Below are 20,848 nucleotides of genomic sequence, written 5' to 3'. Positions count from 1 at the left end.
CCACAGACCTGACAAATAACTTCTTCACATGCTAGAGGACAGAAAAGCCCACAGAGAATCCTATGAGCAGCTACACTTCAAAGGGTTTTTAAGATAATGAAGATAGAATACAAATACTTAGCCATGCTGAACAAATAGGAAGATGTCCAGCAATTGGTCATCTTGGGTGCTTAGGGGTAAATAATACCCCCGTGTGAATGGAACCCAAGCCATACTCACATGAGCAACCATATTCATTCACCCCGGTATCCCAGGGTAGTGGATAAACATATATAATGAACAAAATATTCAAACCCAAATGAAATAAGACAGAATTTAAAAAATAATAGTGATGCCTAATTCAATTTAGCTATATACTTAATTTTAAAAAATCTCATACAATGGTGGAAGAGGCAAGGACAAAGAAAATAATCTCAAAATGGCAAACATTATGTTAACTGACAGCCCATCTGTTTTAACAAACATGGACTGTTACGCATGTTTCTCCTGTTGCAGCCAAGGACATGCCTCCACTTGCAGTGCTCACTACATATATGCAAACCACCCTTATCTGCTTTGTACATGTGTGGATATGACCACGTGTGTAGGCGTGACTGCCTGTGCAGGTACGTGTGGAAAACATGGTGAAGGGCAGGATGTCTTGCACAGTACTTCACCATGCCATCAGATACGGTAGTTGGCCAGTAAGCCCCTAGAGTCTGCCTGTCTCCAACCCATCCCCCCACACAAAGGTTACTGGTCCTCATAACTTCATCTGGCTTTTTACAAGGGTAATAGGGAGCCAGACTCAGTTCTTCAAATTTTGCACATCAAAAACCATAATCATGGAACCATCCCCAAACCCCTCACCCACGTTTAACATGCTACCTCACTAATTCTTACTCGATCTACTACTTGAGAACCCAGTCTAAATGCTATCTAGCCACTGTTCGAAAGATCTGAAGTATAAATCCTGAGTCTTACAACATCTGACAGTAAAAGTATAAATACTCATATTTCAAACAAAGAGTTCGCCACACCAACTTAGATGTGACCTATCACATACAACTAAGGAACCAGCTTTTAACCCATCAGTGCTAATGAAAAAAGGTAAAGAGACAGCTCCCGGATCTACCCACATCTGTGCAGTCAGAGGAGCGAAGGACTCTTCAGAAATGTTTTCAGTGTATTCTAAAACACCAGTGTCAACACATCTTCACTCTTAAGGGCACCTCTAACCTGACTGGAAGTAACATTGATACTGAGCCACTGACAACCGAATTACATCCTTTATTAAAGTCATTTTCACAAATGTGTGTGCTCCAGTGCCAAGAGGTTCATGTTTGCTTTAACCCGTGCTTTACACAGTTGTGTCAGTGGTTGGAAAAGCGCCATCTGAGTAGATCTTCATCTTCACAAACGCCACGGCATCCTCCATCCTTAGTTTCCTCAGCTCCCAGTTATTGATCTTCCCCAAAAAGAAAAGTTTGTGAGAAAATGATAAACATAAAAAAGAAAAGCTACTTTAGAGATCTAAGCACATCAAAGTAGTAGCAAACGAGCTTTCAAAACTTAAATGCCCCCATGCAAATGTTCACATTCTAAACCTAGTAAGTCTGGACTGAGGAAAATTAACAAAACTGAAAAGTATAAAACCTCAAAGTCTCTCTAAACAGAGCAAAATTATTTCCAAACTTTTAAACAGTACATTAGCAAAAAGGTCCATCTCAAAGCTTAGTAAGTCAAACCCAGCCCCCATTTGGATATTAAAATACAATAATGGGGGATTTGAGCATATACACTTCACACTGAGTGTGGAACCACATGAGTAGCAGGTAGATAAGGCCAAGATCATCATAAGGCCCTGTATATTGATAGGGAAGCGTGAAAGGCTGTTCAAAAAAAGCCATGGTGCTGAGGGCCAAAGGGACGCCTACAAGAAGGATGTTCCTCCAGTTCTCCAGGAGACAAGTACACACTATGACAGTCTCACATTGGTCCAGAAAACAAACGCTTTAACATCATTTCCCATTCAAGATAATCTGAAAATTGTAGGTAATAGTAAAGGCATTATTTATCCTCTTCTTCATTAAAAAGAGATTAAGGCTGACAAGGAACCATCTATAACTCCCTACTAGATAACAATACCCAGCTGAGTAGAAGGCAAATCACATACTAGAATGTTCCCTCTGACAGAACCACAGCTAAATATGAATTCCCATCATGCTAACTGCTCCCCTGGAGCCTAGTGGCCACCTTAACCACAGCATCTGGCAGCTGGGAGAATGCACAGCATGAACACTGGAAACAGTCCATTCACATTTTTTTTTTCTTACCAAGATCACATGGAAACCCATTGTATTCAAATGTCGAATTTTCATAGCCAACAATCCTCTGGGGTGGTTTGAATCCAAACAATAAGCAGACTTAGGAACACACAGCACTGCTACTCTGAAAAGAAAAAAAAAAAAAAAAGCTAAGCACAAAGAGTGATGGATGAGCACCTGGAATTTTGCAACATCCTGCTCTTGGCAGCTCATGCTGAACTCTCCATGGACCTTATTCTTACCACTCTCTACTCTGTCCTTTTCTTCTGTTACTTAGTGTCTGCAGACAACACAGTGCACAACTTCTTTGTAAACCCAAACCTGACATAACATTTTACATAATTATGCACCGGCCTTCTTTATGAATGTCTTTACTTTCTAGGGAGGAAAACCCATTGTAAGGGTTTCTGGGGCAGTGCTAAGCTCTGACTCGAATACAATTATTCAGTAAAGCTACTGGTGAAGGTAACAGCAAATGCTACACTATCTTCCAAACTCCAGGAACCCTAAGACAGAGAGAGGATCCTCCAGTGGGGATTCTATAAGCAAAGTGGAAAGCTTTGCTTTGAATCTTATCACACCCTGCTTTCTGGAAGGTCACTGGGAGAACAAAGAAAAGAACAAAAGATACTTCTACGCCCTCTGTCTTCCCCTGGTCAACAGCTTCCAGAAGAGAAATTTTATACTTACAGAGACCACTCAGCTTTTGTACCTCCCAGGATATTAAAAGGAGGGAACAAGATTTAAAAGGGCTGAGAGAAGGCTTTCTGAGTAGCATAATACTTAAAAGATGACCAAGGAACAAGCCAGAAGAATACAGAAAGGGAAAAGACAGAGAACACCGTGTGAATGGATGAGAATAATACTGTGTGAATAGACGGAGACAGGATGGTGTGAATGGATGAAGATAGCAGGTAAGGGTGAGAATCCTTCAGGTTGTTCCTGTTCCTGTCCACTGTATGTATGTGCCTGTCCAGGAAAGTATCAGGCCATAAATTCCCTAGGGCAAGAGAACACATCTGGCTCATTTCTGTGTACCGTGCAAGCCTGGCAGAACCCTCCCACAAAGGCTGACGTAACAGAGAAGTGTGTGGAATCAATCTATGATCTTATGCCTTTACTGAACAGGCAGGATATTCTTTCATGATATGACATTATGTTTCTCCCAGAAGCATACTGTATATAATATGAATCAAGGACAACTTGGATTAGGTTCAATGTGTTCCAATCCACAAATAATATTAAGTATAAAGCTATAAAGAAAGAACGCAGGGGAAGGGTGAAAGCGTTGGGTAGTTCATTTCTGCAGATGCCTCAAGTGTATGGTCACTGTATTATCTTAAATTTATACTGTACTGATAGTTTAAGTTATGTTAACACTGTCTTAATGAACTATTATCTTTATATACTAAATTTTAAAGAATCTTTATATACTAGTATATAAAGTATTTTTATGTACTAATTTTTAAAGAATGTTCAGCAGGCACTCCAACTCCAGTCTGTTGTAGTTAGCTACACATTTGTGAAGGCCCTGGTATACTGCAAGCTACATACATTCATAAGGTCTTTTGATACTACTATTAAATATTAAACTTTTAAATCACAATGCCCAGCAACTGAGTATATATAAACTACCTCTGCATGTTTGTGCCAGAAGTTGCATCTACATCAGAAAATGAAAATACTTGGGTCCTGTTATTATCCATTCTGATTTCAAAATCTGAAAGAAATTTAAAAAATATTGATATTAATTTCTCAAACACTGCTCAAAGTGATTTCTATGTATCAGAAGTCTAATACCAACAGTACCAGAGAGGACAGTAACAATAGTTAAAAATATAAAACTAAGAACTTATAATGTGGCAGATACTAATCTAGGGATTTTAAATGTAGAACTTCCTAATCCTTTGTCAGAACAAACAGAAAGTCAATTTTGAAAATAAGACAAACTAAAGGGAAGCCCATACCAATGTGATAATTGTGTGGCAACTGCACATTTCTTGAGAAGCACCCTTCCCCTTTTAGGAGATGGCTGAGCACCTCTGCGACCCTGTCACTGGGGTATGGCAGGGGCAGAGGCAGCTGTGGCAATGGTATGTGTACAGCTTTGTAATAGGCGCTTTCATCAAGTTTCAGACAAGTATTCAAAACATGAAGCTTAGGAATATTCTTCTCTGTGTCACCTGAAAATACAAAAGCAAACACACTATTAAAACATTACTGCCATATTTTAAAATACTAATGTATCTATATTTCCAATTGCCTCTTAAAATCTTTTTTTTTTACTTAGTGCAAATTAATTCACTATACAAAATAATGGTTTATATTTATATGTACATACATAAAGAACTTTGACCATATTCACCCCCCATTGCCTTCACTTATCCTCCCTTCCTATCTCCACTTTGTTCTATTTTGTTTATTGAAAAACATTTTTTCTTACAATATAGTCTGCTCATGGTTTCCTCTCTTTCAACTCCTCCCAGGTCCACCCCATCCAACCAACACCATACCCTTTCTTTTTTTCTCTCTCTCTCTTTAGAAAATAAACAAGCAAGCAAACAACAACAACAACAAAAACCTACACAAACCAGAACTTTAAAAAAGAAAAAAAAACACATAAACATAAAATTGGAAACCATAATATATAAACACTAGTAAGATTAAAAAAAAAAAGAGTCCAGAAAAAGTAATAAAAGACAAAACATAAAAATGCCATTGAGTTCATTCTGTATGGCCATCTACTGTTGGGCATGAGGCCTGACCTTAAGTAAGGTAACCCACTGAGACTCCATTGGAGAAAACTAACTTTTACTTTGCAAGTGGTGTCAATTGTAGACAGTTTCTTGGTTAGAGATGGGGACTCATGTCCTCTTCTCCCTCTCAGTGCTGGGACCGGTCTGGCATGAACCAGTCTGTGTGTGCTATTGCAGTCTTTGAGAGCCCATGTGTGCAGCAGTCCCATTATGTCTGGAAGACACTGCTTTCACTGGAGTCTTCCTGGCCCCTCTTCTGTGCAGCTCTCTGAGCCTGAGGGAAGGGTTTGATGTCTTTTCTTTGTTCCAAGAACTCTCTCCCTGATTCCTTGGTTCTCAATGTCTAGATCAGTATTTGCCAATGTTCCAAACTTAGCTATCTTTAGAAATGACTTGGTCTAAACTCACTTTATAAGAGAGAAACTGTCTAAGAAGCTGGGACTAGAATCCAGGCCTCCACGTCTATTCTCCAACAATAAACTTTTTTTAAAAAAAAACAGTATATGTGGTTGACTTTTCACAATTCAATTTCAGGATTTTATAGCATTGTTTATAAAATTAATTATAGCTACTTTATTTTAAGACACATTATTAAATTTTGTACACCTACCCAAATATTGTTTTTCTTCATTTAAAGTCAGTAACTGTAGGGCATGGTACCACACACCTTTAATCCTAGCATTTAGGAATTCCACCCTAGAGAGGCAGAGGCAGGTCAATTTCTGTGATTTCCAGGCCACCCTGGGGCTACATAGACTGACCAAAAGAAAAAAAAAAAAAACCCAAAAAACAAAAAACTGATTTATTTATTTGGTTTCAAGAATAAATGAATTCAGTAATTTGGTTCCTATTGGTCACTAGATGTAATAGGCATCTCATTACAGACCAGGAATGACTTTTCTTGATGACTTAGATTGGTATATTTAATGGTATACTTAAGAAAAAGAATGCAAACACCCCCAATCAAGAACACTGCCTGTAAGCAGGTAAGAGACCTGCCTCCAGACTGCACCACCACCCTGCCACCCACTGGACTCTGTCCTTCCAAGACCCATTCCACCACCCGACCCCAAACACCTAAACATCCTTCCTGTGGCCAGCCCTCCCCAGCAGACTACATAGGCACAGGTGCAAACCACACCAGTTGGAACAACAGGCGTAGGCACAACCCCCACCAGATGGAAGAACAGACTACATAGACACAAGCATGACCCACACCAGTTAGAAGAACAGATGAGTAAATACCAATGTAAGAATACATTCAACAACCAAAAGTGCAACATGGCACCACCAGAACCCAGGGATCCTACGAGACCTGAATATTCCAATGCAGTTGAAACACAAGAAAACAACCTTAAAAGTAACTTTATGAAGATAATTAGAGGCCCTTAAAGAGGAAATAAAAATTCCTTTAAAAAGATCGAGGAAAGGGCAAACAAAAGCTTGGAAGAAATCAATAAATCCCTTAAAGAAAGAAAAGAACAAACAAGTGAAGGAAATGGTTCAAGACTTGAAAATTGAAATAGAAACAATAAAAAAAAACACAAACCAGGAGAATTATGGAAATGGAAAATCTAGGAAAGTGAACAAGAACTAAAGATGCAAACATCACCATCAGAATACAAGAGCTGGAAAAGAGAATCTCAGGTGTTGAAGATACGATAGAGGAAATAGATTCATTAGTCAAAGAAAATGTTCAATTGAATAAATTCCTAACACAAAACATTCAGGAAGTCTGGGACACCATGAAAAGACCAAACCTAAGAATAATAGGGACAGAAGGGGGAGAATCCCAGCTCAAAGGACAGGAAACATATTCAGCAAAACCACAGAAGAAAACTTTCCCAACCTAAAAAAGGACATACCTATAAAGGTACAAGAGGCTTACAGAACACCAAATAAGCTGAACCAATAATAATAATAATAATAATAATAATAATAATAATAATAATCCCACATAATAATCAAAGCACTAACCATACAGAATAAAGAAAAAACATACTAAGAGATGCAAAGGAAAAAGGCCAAGTAACATACAAGGCAGACTTATAATAATTATTTTATCTGACTTCTCAAAGGAGACTCTAATGAGAATCTAAAAGCCAGAAACGTCCTGGACAAACATTTTGCAGACACTGAGGGACCACGGATGCCAGCCCAAACTATGATACCCAGCAAAACCTTCAATCACCATAGACAGAGAAAACAAGATATTTCATGACAAAGCCAGACTTAAACAACACCTATCCACAAATCCGGCCATACAGAAAGTAATAGAAGGAAAACTCCAATCCAAGGAAGCTAGCTACATTCACAAAAACATAGGCAACAGATAATCTCACACCAGTAAAACCCAAAGAAGGGAAACACACACACCACCACCACTACCGAAACCAAAACCAGAAAATAACAGGAATTAATAATCATTGGTCATGTACAAACTCAATTTGCCAATAAAAAGACACCAGCTAACAGAATTGATAAAAAAACAGGATCCATCTTTCTGCTGCATGCAAAAAACACATCTTAACTTCAGAGACAGACATTACCTAAGAGTAAAAAAGCGTTGGGAAAAAATTTTCCAATCAAATGGACCTTAGCAGCAAGCCGGTATAGCTATGTTAATGTCTATCAAAACAGACTTCAAACTAAATAAATCAAAAGAGATGAAGAAGGACATTTCATATTCATGTAAGAAAAAAATCTATCATGAAGAACTCTCAATTCTGAACATCTATGTCCCAAATACAACGGTACCCACATTTGTAAAAGAAATACTACTAAAGCTTAAAGCACACATCAAACCCCACATACTAATATTGGGAGACTTCAACACCTCACTCTCACGAATGGACAGGTCTGCCAGACAGAAACTTAAAAGAGAAACAAGGAAACTAGCAGATGTTATGATTCAGATGGACTTAACAGACATCTATAGAACATTTCACTGAAACACAAAAGAATGTATCTTCTCAGCACCTCATGAAACCATCTCTAAAATTGACCACATACTCAGTCATAAAGCAAATTCTAACAGATACAAAAAAAAAAATTTGGAATACCTCTTGTATCAACAATACAAACTACAGAAAGTCTAAAACTCATGGAAACTGAACAACTTTCAACTGAATCATCATTGGGTCAAGGAAGAAATAAAGAAAGAAATTAAAAACTTCTGGAATTCAATGAAAATGAATCTACAACATACCCAAACTTATGGGCCACTTTAAAAGTAGTGCTAAGAGGAAAATTCATGGCACTAAGTGCCTACATAAAGAATTTGGAGAGATCTCACACTAGTGACTTAACAGCACACCTAGGAGCTCTAGAACAAAAAGAAGCAAACTCAACAAGAAGGAGTAGAAGGCAGGAAATAATCAGACTCTGGCCTGAAATCAATAAATTAGTAACAAAGAGAATAATACAAAGAATCAATGAAACAAAGAGTTGGTTCTTTGGAAAAAAAAAAAAAAAACAGGACAGGTAAAGCCTTATCCAAACTAACCAAATCGCAGAGAGAGAATATCCAAATTAACAAAAAGGGGTATTAGAAATGAAAAGGGGGATGTAACAATAGACACTGAGGAAATCCAGAGAATCATTAGGTCATATTTCAAAAACTCATACTCCACCAAGTTGGAAAATCTAAAAGAAAGGACAATTTCCTTGATAGGTGCCACATACCAAAATTAATCAAGACCAGATAAGCAATGTAAACAGATCTATAACCCCTTAAGTCATTAAGTCTTCCAACCAAAAAAAGCCCAGGGCCAGATGGTTTCAGTGCAGAATTATACCAGAAGTTCAAAGAAGAGCTAATACTAATACTCCTCAAATTGTTCCAAACAATAGAAACAGAAGGAACATTGCCAAACTCTTTTTATGAGGCCACAGTTACCCTGATACCCAAACTACACAAACATGAAACAAAGAAACAAAGAATTACAGACCAATCTCCCTTATGAACATTGATGAAAAAATACTCAATAAAATACTGGCAAACCAAATCCAAGAATACATCAGAAAAATCATCCTCCATGATCAAGTAGGCCTCATACCAGAGATGGTTCAACATAACAAAAATTTGTCAAAGTCAAGCCAACATCAAATTAAATAGGGAGAAACTCAAAGCAATACCACTAAAATTAGGAATAAAACAAGGCTGTCCACTCTCTCCATTTCTATTCAATATAGTACTTGAAGCTCTAGCTACAGCAACAAGGCAACAAAAGATATCAAGGGGATACAATTTGGAAAGGAAGAAGTGAAACTTTTGCTATTTACAGATGATATAATAGTATATATAAATGGCACCAAAAATTCTACCAGGGAATTCCTACAGCTGATAAACACCTTCAGTAATGTGGCAGGATACAAGATTATCTCAAAAAGAAATCAGTAGCCCTCCTATACACAAATGATAAATGGACTGAGAAAGAGATCAGAGAAACAATACCTTTTACAATAGCCACAAATAATATAAAATATCTTGGGGTAACTCTTGCCAAACAAGTGAAAGACCTTATGACAAGAACTTTAAGTCTTTGAAAAAAGAAACTGAAGAATTTATCAGAAAATGTAGAGATCTCCCATACCCATGGATTGGTAGGATTAACATAATAAAAATTGGCAATCTTACCAAAAGCAATTTACAGATTCAGTGCAACACTCACCAAAATTCCAACACAATTCTTCACAGACCTGGAAAGGACAATACTCAGCTTCATATGGAAAAACAAAAAACCCAGGACAGCCAAAAACAACCATGTACAATAAAGGAACTTCTGGAGGCATCACCATCCCTGACTTAAAGCTCTATTATAGAGCTATAATGATAAAAACAGCATGGTATTGGCACAAAAATAGACAGGTGGATCAATGGAATCAAATCGAAGACCTTGGCATAAATCCACATATTTATGAACAGCTGATTTTTGACAAAGAAGCCAAAATTATACAATGGAATATAGACAGCATCTTCAACAAATGGTGCCAGCATAAATGGATGGTGGCATATAGAAGAATGCAAAGAGATCCTTATCTGTCACCCTGCACAAAACTCAAGTCCAAGGGGATCAAAGACCTCAATATAAATCCAGTTATACTGAACCTGATAGAAGAGAAAGTAGGAAGTAGCCTTGAATGTATTGGCACAGAAGACAACTTCCTAAATATAACACCAGTAGCAGAGACACCGAGATCAACAGTTAATAATTGGGACCTCCTGAAACTGAAAAGCTTCTGTAAGGCAAAGGACACAGTCAAGAAGACAAAATGTCAGTGTACAGAATGGGAAAAGATATTCACCAACCCTCCATGTAACAGATATATAAAGAACTCAAGAAACTAGACATCAAAATACCAAATAATCCAATTTTAAAAATGGGGTACAGATTTAAACAGATCTGTTAATAGCCAGAACCTGGAAACAACCTACATACTCCTCAACCAAAAAATAGATAAAGAAAATGTGGTACATTTACACAATGGAGTATTATTCAATGGTAAACAAACAACAATACCACCATGAAATTTGTAGGCAAAGGTAACCCAGACCCAGAAAGACAAACACGGAATTAACTCACTCATAAGTGGATATTAAATGTAAAGCAAACAATAACCAGACTGCAATCCACAGCTCCAGAGAAGCTAGGTAACAAAGAAAACCCTAAGAGGGACTCATGGATTTCCCTGGGAAGGAGAAACAGATGAGAACTCATGGGTAAACTGGAGGCAGGTGAGGGGACGGTAACATGAAGGATCAGGGTGTTCAAGTTGGGGGCTAGAAGGAGGGGGAGATAATGAAAGAGATATCCTGATAGAGGGGGCCATTTTGGTGTTGGGGAGAAACCTGGTGCCAGGCAAAACTCCTGGGAATCCATATGGATGACCCCAGCTAAGACTCCTAGAAACAGCGGAGAGGGTACCAGACCTAGCCTTCTCCTGTAATCAGATTGGTGACAACCTAATTGTCATCACAGAGCCTCCATCCAGTACACGATGGAAGCAGATAAAGAGATCCACAGCCAAGCACTGGGCTGAGCTCTGGGAGTTCAGTTGATGAGATGAAGGAGGGATTCATGACGGCAAAACCCACAGACACAGCTGACCTGAGCTTGTGTGAGTTCAGACTCTGGACAGACAGTTAGGGAGCTGGCATGGGACCGACTTAGGCCCTCTGAATGTGGATGACAGTTGTGTAGCTCGGAATGATTGTGGGGCCCCTAGCAGTGAGATCAGTAGTCCCTGGTGCATGAGCTGGCTTTTTGGAACCTATTCCCCATGTAGATGCCTCGCCGAACCTTAATGCAGGGGAGGAGCTTGGTCCTGCCTTAATGTGATATGACATGCTTTGTTGACTCCTCTGAGAGGCCTGCCCCTTTCTGAAAGGAGGAGAAGTAGATGGGGGGATAGACAGGAGGTGGGGAGAGGGAACAGGAAGACAGGAAGGAGGTTAAACTGTGGTTGGTATAGAAAAGAAATGAAAAACTTTAAGAATAAAAAGAGAACACTGGGATTTGAGTACGTGCAGACAGTGAACAAACACTGTGCATGCAGTGCAGGCTAAAGAATAACAACTGTGCAGACATTAGCTCTTCCTCCCACAGTGGGTATGGCACTAACAGTGGCTGGTGGTTTTGCAGTTTGAAACTGCAAAAGATATTTGACTGCCTTTATCAATTGTACTCAGCAACATTTGCTCTGCATATCTGAACTAATGATGCTCTAAAAATCCCACTCTGAATGACAAGGTGACATACTACCTGAAGTCAGCAGTTCGTTGATGATGTTCTTTTTGATAAGCTGGTTAATGAGATTCTGGGGAAAATAATTCATCAGGCAAAATGAATACACAGCACTCAATAGGTTTTCGGAAGAGATGTGGTGAAGATAAACAGTCAGAGCACTTGCCATTGCTTCTAGGAACCTTTTGGGGAACAAAGGAAAGTCAGATTTCAAATTAACTTACAAGACAAGGGCACAGAAGAGCTGACTCCATGCTATAAGACCAAGGTCTTTAAGGAATGCAAAGAAATGAGATGAAACAATCAGACTTGTAAATAAGCATCCATATATAGTGTAGGACATCCCACGGTAAGTGTACATATCCAATAAATGACTACTGTGGCAGTACTGCATACAATTGTTTTTATAGGCTTTCAATCATTTCACTCCTATTAAAACTCCATGGTGTAGCAATATTATTCTCATAAATAAAGATGAACAAGCAGGCTCAGAAGTTGAGTAATTCATCCATGAACTAATTACAGTGGATGGGCAGCCTATGCAGAGACTGTATTAGAACCAAAATGGTCTGGCACCAAAGTCTTTTACTCTACAGTTTCCACAAGGCTTGACTATCACTGTAGTTTCATAAACAATTAAAAATTCTTAGCTATCAAATTTGTGGTAATGAATTACAAGCCTATGCCTACCAAAAACAGGCTGGAAGATGGCTCAGCACTCCAAGCACTGGCTGTTCTTGCAGAGGACCTGAATTCCATTCTTAGCACCCACATGGTGGCTCACAGCTGTAACTCCAGTTCCAGGATCCAAGTTCTTTTCCTGGCCTCCAGAGGCACCAGTCACACATGTATTATACACATATGCACAGACAAAATACCCATACACATAAAATGAAAGTAAATAATCTTTAAAAGAACTAGAAAAAGAACAAACCAAACCCAGAGTTAGTAGAGGAAGAAAGCAATGACGATTTAAACAGAAACAAACAGGAATAAGAGGGGACGGTCAAGCAAAGTAGCAAACACATAACCAAACGAGTGTGGAAAAGATATTAATCTGAAAAGCAGAAATGAGAGAGGAGATAACACCACAGAGGTAACAAAGGGGGCTGGAGATGTCACTTGGGACAATGCTAAACATGCCTGAAAACACAGGTTCAATCCCCAGTACCACAGACTAGGCATGGTGGGGCACACCTATCAACCCTGACATTTGGGAGGCTGAGGCAGGAGGATCAAAACTTCAAGGCCAGCAAGGGCTACATAGTGAGCTCAAGTTAAAAAAAAAAAAAAAAAAAAAAATGTAACCTTTGCATATCATCCTGTATTTACTAAATCATCTTTCAATTATTTATAATATCTAATGCAATGCAAATTCTACATAATTAGCTGTGATACTCTTTCACAGAAAAATGACAATAAAGTTTGCACATGCTCAGCCTCTCTACCTTGACACACTCGTTTAGTTATGTGTAATAAAAGAAGCCTAATAAAGAAGCCAGATGAACTTGGTGGACACTGTTTAAGTGAATAAGCTTGTCTAGAAGGACACATGGCACATACTCCAAATTCAGAAACAGTAGAATGAAGGTGAGAAGGAAGGAGCGAGGGGACAGAAGGGTCTGTTCAGCAGAGATGGTTCAAACATGGAGGAGGATGCAGTTCCAGACAGCTGTGCTATGCCTGGAGTCAGCAGCACTGCACTGTCCACTTGAGAGTGGCCAGGAGAGCACCTCTCTTGTTAAAACCCTTTACCACAACAATGAATTCTGATGAGACACTTCTCAACTTTTTAACAAAGTTAAAAAGGACAATTAATTTAGCAGTTAATAGGAAAAAGTGGACTAGCTCAAAATGAAAACTCCTATAATGAATGAAAACCAAGACAAAGAACCAAGAAGATAAGACTCTATTCAACTCTACAAATGCATGCTGCTGTACTTCTAGACATGGTGGCTGTGAACACAGTCAAGTTTACTAATGTGGTAAGCCTGAGGTCTGTAATCATTTCTGTAAGCACACCACGTGACGATGCAAAGGAAAACAGTACGTACTCTCTGTTCTGGTCCTTGTGGGCATGATTGAGAGAAGAATACACGTGAAGGATAGAAACAATGTTCTTTTTGTTTAGAGAGTCAGGATCCTCCATTACTTTCTCCATCAGCTTGTCCATCAAAGCAGAAGGTCGAAAACCAAGGTTTTCAAATCCCAAGAGGAAAAAGATAACCTTAAAAATAGAAGGGAGAGGAAGTTACTCATCAGCCTCAACATGCTACTATGTAAGTTTTTAAACCTCAAAGAACTCAAATAACAAAATACTACCCCCAAAGGAATAATTATATTATCTTTTTGTTATTTAATCATGTTATATAACACTCAATCTCTTTCTAAGCTGAGAACCCAGACATAGAATGATCTCCACACCTCACTTATAATCCTTCTTAGCTGGGTGGTGATGCCGCACGCCTTTAACCCCAGCAATTGGGTCTCTGACTTTGAGGCCAGCCTAGTCTACAGAGTGAGTTCCAGAACAAGGAGAAACCCTTTCTCAAAAACCCAACAACAAAAGCATCCTTTCTTACCCACCTTTCATAGGACAGATCTGAAAGTCACTTTAAATTGTGCCTTTTCTGAAGTCTTTGAGATGACCAACTCTACCTTGAACTGTTCTGCTTCTAAACACTGCCTAGATTTTCACATATATAGGATAACTTAAACATTTTTTCTTTTTTTTACCCATAGGCTGGCTTAAGTTTGCAATCTTCCAGCCTCAGCCTCTTGAGAAGCTGGGTGGGATCACAGGTTTGTGCCACCATGCCCAGCTGGATTATTTGAACCTTAACCTTAATATGGTGCAAATATTTTTCCTATCTTTCCTTGTCTTTTTCAATTTTGTTTTAAAAATTAGTACACACATTATTTCATTTCATTATAAATAAAATAATAAAATAAATAAAATCTATTTTTGTAATACAAATATGCCTGTATTTTATATTAAATTATGGAAGTGAAATATCATGATTAAAATAAATTTCACTTCCAATTTCCTGATCAGTGATATTTACCACAAGAATTACTGTCTTTGAACTTAATTTCATAATAAATTCAAAATGCATCTTACTCTCTTAACCAAGTGAACCCGCTGATCTACCTCAGCCTCCACCTACTTCACCAAAAGCAAGATTCACACACATACTGCTTCATTTACACATCGGGATTGTTAAACACAGTTCCTAAGGCTGTGACTCCAAAGAAAACAACAGACAAGATCATAAAGTAGCAACATTTCACTGTTCAAAATCCATAAGCCTATCATATATTATTAGTTAGACCCATGCAAAGCTAACAAGAAAATAGGACCCACAAGGCTAAACTGTTAGCCCACCTACCATATATATAACCCTTTGATAACCAAACAGAAGAACTTTGGACAATGTAGCTTTTCTTTCAGATAGAAAACTGGCCACTGATGGACTATTCTGTCAATCTGTAGCCTATATAAGGAGAGGAGCTGAGCTAATTTAGTACTGGAATAGTCTGACATCATGACCTCTCTAAGCAGAGAGAAACATTTAAAACAAATGAATGAACAAGCTTCTTCAAAATTTCTTTGGAACATCCCCAACTGAGACTCACTTGATTCAACTTCCAAATTTCAAAAGTTGTAGCCACATAGTCTGCTATCCTCTTGAAGAGATCTTTATTTTGGTATCGGAGGGCTTTACAGGACTGCAGTATGCTGATCAGTACTTTAGAAGGACAACCATGGATATTATCTTTAAGAATGAGTTAAATACACAAGCATTAGCAGATGGTTTTGAACATAAGATTCAAGACACTCAATACCTTTTTTGAGAGAAAAATAATACTGTATTTTGAAGGAAAACAAAAATAAATACAGCCAAAAATAAAATGTATATTTAACCAGTCATCAGTTCTGCATCATACGAACCAAGATTTCAAAACAAGTAATAGGTCAGATGTGGCAGATCATATAGGAAAAGCCCCCTTACCTATGACCTTCTTACTGCATTCATTCAGAAGGACAACAGAGCGGTAATCCATGGCAGCTAGTACTTCAAACATGTGCTGGCTATTCAAGGCAGAAAATCTGTCTAACTCCTTCAAGGTTTTCATCTACAGAAAATCAAACTTGCATTTAATTATCATCTATAGGAAAGTTAATGCTGCAGAAACAGGCATGAGGCTGAAGAAAGGTGACAGACCAATACAGAAGAAAATATATATTCACAGATAGTTTGCACACACAGATAGATGTCTTAATTCATTTCAGCAAAGCTAAGCCCCAAAGCACAGCCATGTCCTCCTTCAAAACTAACTTTAGGAAGTGACTAGTCAAAGAACAATTTTTCTTCAAATTTCACCCACTGGAGAAAAGCCAGGTGTTTACCTCCAATTTCTTCTTAAGAGCAAGTGGTGTGTCTTTCCCGATAAATTTCATCACTGTTTGTAATGTGAAGATATGTTCTATCTTCCAAACTTGCTGATCAACTAGGATTCTGTCATTAGACACAAGAAATAGGATAATCCTAGAGTCCAAATCAGAAATCTGAAAATCTCATTTGGTTCAATCCCTACTTGGAATAAGCCAGGAAAATGAAATCCACAGATGTGGTCTACCTGCCCAAGAGGGTGTAAGCACTTAGAGAAGGATCTAAATCATTCTATAATATTTTCTCTTTCAACACTGCACTGTCTTTAATAATGAACAAATTGCATCAGATTAAAGGTATCCCCACAACCTTCTCTAATCTGTGATAGCAGGTCTGTTGTATCAATTTTATATCTTTTTAAGATAAATCAGTATAATGTAATCGCTACAGTGCCCAAGTAACTATTCTGAATTGAGTAGACATGTCAGTCCCCCCCCACACACACACATACGTTACATCAGTACCAGAGTCTAAGAAAAACTAATATCAATATTACCCACATCTTTTTATAAAGGGATCCTTTAAAAATATTATCTTCAGCTTTATATCACTCAAAATTAGAATTTAAAGTTTAATAAAGTATTAACTACCACCAATGCTTACCTTACCAGTGCCTTCCAAAAATTCAATTTTCATCAGACTTTTTAATTCCCCATATAAGGGCCACAGAGAAAACCTTTTGGAGAAACCTAGGAGGCTCTTACCGAAACCCTGCTCGAAGCGCATTCACATTCATGCTTGGTTCCAATGTATCTAAAACAGTTGACAGAATTGAAAGACATCTCTCATCACACTCATTGATGCGTTCCTATTAAAATATAATTGCAAATACACCAAAGGTGAGGAGATGTATACTAGCTTTGCTAAGCAAAATCTCTGAACCCATACTTTCAAAGGACTAAGTACCAGACCAGGTATTCACAAAATCCACCACATACACATATTCAGGAAATAGGATATGACAATGCAGTGTCTTTTCCAAATAACTGTGATACGTAAGCTTTTAAACACCAACACATTTTTATGCATCATTGGAAATCCATTTGATACTGAGTATATTCCTTTGCTTGTGAAATAACTTGCATTAAACATCATTTTTGCCCCTTCATGGGTTTCGGGCCCATGGTGGAATAACAGAAGAGCTACTAAAGTATATAGGTCAATTGTTCCCCTAAATGAACCCTAGAAGACTGTGTTCTTACAATTTCCACATAGCCTTTCTTGAGCACCATGCTGCAACTACCCTGTGGATCTTTTTACTGGCATGGTCCACAGCATTTTTTCACCACTATCTGGGTCTCAATTAGGGTGTGGCAGGGTGATCTGGAAAGAGAACAGTGATGATGCAGCTTCTCTAGCGCTCTACAATTCAACCTCAACACATCTAAGAGTGGGACCTTATTTGAGGAAGCCTTTTGCTCCTTGCTAAAGTGGTACAACTAATCATTACTTCTAAGGCTCTGACTCAGAACTGGTGGACAGTTTAAAGTGGATAAACTTGGAAGTGGGGAGAGGATGGTTTTATTCCCATGAGAGTTTCCTTAATAAAGTATATACCCCATAATATCTGCTGTGAAAGGTCAGATTACTTGACTCAAATGCACTGTCCTTTCACCTTTGGCTAAATGTCTTTATGACACCCACACACATTACAGAGGCATAATCACATGCAGATTTTTTTGTCTCCAACTATGTTATCAGTGAGGATGCCACACAGCTGTGAATGCCTGTCCAAGGTCTAGGACATAACTGCATCACTGTCAGTGAAAAGTGAATCGTAGCAATCATTTTAAAAGACTATGTAAGAAATGAATACAGTGCCCACAAAACAGAACCACAAAATAATTCTTGAAGAAATATGAATCCAGTTTACATAAAAAATTAAAAATTTGTCGGGCGTTGGTGGTGCACACCTTTAATCCCAGCTGCACTCGGGAGGCAGAGGCAGGCGGATCTCTGTGAGTTCAAGGCCAGCCTGGTCTACAGAGCGAGTGCCAGGATAGGCTCCAAAGCTACACAGAGAAACCCTGTCTCAAAAAAAAAAAAAAATTAAAACTCACATACCTATAAACTCAATTCATGTATTCCAGTGAAGCAGAGCAGGTGATACATTATCTCTAAGGAATTAACGTATTTTAAGATACTTAATTATTGAGTTTAGGAGTCTGACAAAGACAAAGCCATTCTTAAAAAAGTAAATAATTACTTCTTCACATCTGGTACCATATAAGTGACATCAAGCAAGACACTGACACCCTTGTTTGAAATTTGAAAGTCCAAACTTGAGGATGTCAATCCCTTGCTTATAATGCCCCCAATGGACTACTGTGCCTACTGGGCAAATACAAACTCCACTGGGCATAAAACTGTGGTACCTTGTACATGGCTGACACCCAATATATGTTCACTGTGTGAATCAAGAAATCCACTAGCTGCTAACCAAGCAGCTTGATATCACTGAGTCTGTTTCCTAGCCTTCAGAGCTGGCGAGAGGGTTAAGATTATGTACGGAAAATGCTGGTTCGCCTCCTTTCCTATCCCTTTTCCTTCAATTACCCAACCTTTCTTTTCCCTCTTGTATCTCTCTTCATTTTAGCTTCTTCATTCCCACTTAACCCTAGAGAAGGTAAGTGGGGCAGGCTTTCACAAATTTCCAAAGCAAAAGAAACGATCTAACTTAAGGTCTCCTAGACATATACTATATAACACAGAAATGCACCTAAAAACATGTATTGCACTGATAGTCTCTTTTAAGGAAGCTGTACACATCTCCTTCCCCTGACTCCTTCAAAATATGTAAAACACAGTAAAGTCACGTTTAAGTCTCCTTTTGACTTACCTGAATCACCCTCAGCAGAGTCTGTACCATCAGAGTATTCTGAGGGACTCCAAGCTTTATTACAGCATTCAGACTGAACAGAAGGTGGTTATAATGCATAATCATGGATTCTCTCATCATTTGCTCACACAGCTGGCTAAAGGCGGAGTGATTGAACATCAGTTGTATTTCAAAGCGCCTCTTGTCTTCAGATATCCTTTTGGCAATTGTCCACATTGCTGAAAAATAGCTACTACTAGGAAACTTAGGTGCTTTTGAAAATGTATCAAGCACATCACTCAGAGAGTTACACTCCTGGACCAGCTTATCATGATTCACAGGGGTTGGTCTCATTTTCTTGCTGAGCACATCTTCACTGGAAGCATGATGGGAGTTTATTTTCATTAAATCGTGATCAGATGCCCCATCAGAGACAAGAAAATGTTCTGAGTCAGAGGACAGTCTTCTGGGACACAGCACTCTGTCAAGTTTAAAGACAGCTGCACAGCCTGTGCCTTTAGTTTGAGTACAACAATCTACTGATTTCAAAACACCCTGAAAGAGGTATCTAACAGATGGCTGGAGTCCCTCACCAAAACCATTTAACAGACAGTTTCTTGGGTTCCATTTTGAAGGAATAACTTCTGGTCTGCAAAAACCTGGAGGATATATCCTCAAAAATCTGCTTCTTGGAACTAAAGTACTCAATTGTCTGGTGTTCCATAACAAGGAATACGCCTTGTTACTCATTTTGCTATCCAATGGCAAACTTTCAAAGACTCAAGATGCAACAAAACTTAACTTCTTCCCTGAGAGCACATGCTGTGGGCTATCCTGCAGGAAACAGGTGAATAAAAGAAATAACAGTTAAAACTTGTTGCTTAAATAAGGGAAATGCATCCAGCAGGAGCTTGCATAGTACCTATGAGCCACTAGAACTTCATATTAAAATGGTAAAACTATATCCCCAGTATGTTTCTTCCACTTTTATTCCAATGTGTACATCAGTGTACAGCACCTAGGTCAGTCACTTGAGTAGCTGTGGTATAAAGTAGCTTCTTGATAAATAATAACAATAATAACGATTTTCTGTGTTCGATAATTCGTCTCTGCTAAGGGCAATTTTGTTAACACTCTTTGCAAGCCTCCATTGAAAATAGTATCACTGATGGACACTTTCAATCAAATGATCTAGCAATGCCAAAACTAAACCGTTAAGAAAACGTACTTGGACAGGACAGTTTTGCTTAGGGAAGGAAGAAAAAAATGAAAACGGTTGGGCGGTGGTGGCTTGTGAGGCAGCGAGTTCCAGGACAGCCTGGATTCTACACAGAGAAACCCTGTCTCGAAAAAAGCCCAAAGCAAAATAACAAAATATAAACGATGTTGTCTGTGCTTAAGAAGCCACAATCAGCCAGCCTCATTAAGATCCGGAAACTGGAGCCAGCGTCCTTCCTCAACTAGGCGACCCAACAGCAACACACCACCCTAAAGTTAAGACAGAAGACATTTCTCAAACTTTTCTCCACCCGATAAAAAGACTACTACGATACCGCCCACGATTCCGCTTATGCTCGCCATCCACTCACCTAAGGACAGAACCCCGTGGTTACACACAGGCGCGGCCATGACAGTTCTGCCCAAACGGCGCGTCTGGTGACGTTCTATGGATTGCTGTATAGGTCAAAAAGCATAAGCTCGCGGCGGCCTCAGAAGGCTAAATGAGAAGAGAGAAAAACATAGAAAGAATGGTTTCCTTTCTCTGATG

At 38.7% G+C, this 20,848-nt stretch overlaps 1 protein-coding gene across 2 annotated transcripts; it reads right to left on the bottom strand.

Annotated features, from left to right (window-relative positions):
- Window positions 1-1,246: 1,246 nt before the first annotated feature.
- Window positions 1,247-20,799, bottom strand: Fastkd2 (FAST kinase domains 2). 2 transcript variants are annotated; one of them, XM_027397081.2, is made up of 13 exons: window positions 20,670-20,782; window positions 20,309-20,568; window positions 19,102-19,914; window positions 16,967-17,070; window positions 16,220-16,328; window positions 15,822-15,945; window positions 15,445-15,584; window positions 13,863-14,035; window positions 11,827-11,990; window positions 4,274-4,489; window positions 3,942-4,026; window positions 2,316-2,430; window positions 1,247-1,447 (listed from the first exon to the last, which is right to left on the bottom strand). In XM_027397081.2, the coding sequence occupies exons 3-13, from the start codon at window positions 19,828-19,830 to the stop codon at window positions 1,340-1,342; spliced, it is 2,067 nt and encodes a 688-aa protein (XP_027252882.1). In that variant the 5' UTR covers window positions 19,831-19,914; window positions 20,309-20,568; window positions 20,670-20,782; the 3' UTR covers window positions 1,247-1,339. The 2 variants fall into 2 exon arrangements, with proteins under 2 accessions (XP_027252882.1, XP_027252881.1); XM_027397080.2 differs by lacking the exon at window positions 20,309-20,568 and having other exon boundaries at window positions 20,670-20,799.
- Between the last annotated feature and the right edge of the window lie 49 nt (window positions 20,800-20,848).

Source organism: Cricetulus griseus, chromosome 2 (assembly GCF_003668045.3).
Source record: "Cricetulus griseus strain 17A/GY chromosome 2, alternate assembly CriGri-PICRH-1.0, whole genome shotgun sequence".
NCBI classification, from domain to species: Eukaryota; Metazoa; Chordata; class Mammalia; order Rodentia; family Cricetidae; genus Cricetulus; species Cricetulus griseus.
Note: the sequence above shows the minus strand (reverse complement) of the source record. Positions and strands in the feature narration are given on the sequence as shown.

Bases quoted from the DNA above. Each gene is read 5' to 3' on its own strand.
- Fastkd2 (XM_027397080.2), bottom strand. From the start codon at position 19,830: ATGAGTAACAAGGCGTATTCCTTGTTATGGAACACCAGACAATTGAGT. The intron at 15,946-16,219 runs GTAAACACCTGG...GATTTTCTGTAG, and splicing joins CTCTTAAGAAGAAATTGGAG to ATGAAAACCTTGAAGGAGTT. The intron at 4,490-11,826 runs GTAGTATGTCAC...TTGTATTTTCAG, and splicing joins CAACGAACTGCTGACTTCAG to GTGACACAGAGAAGAATATT.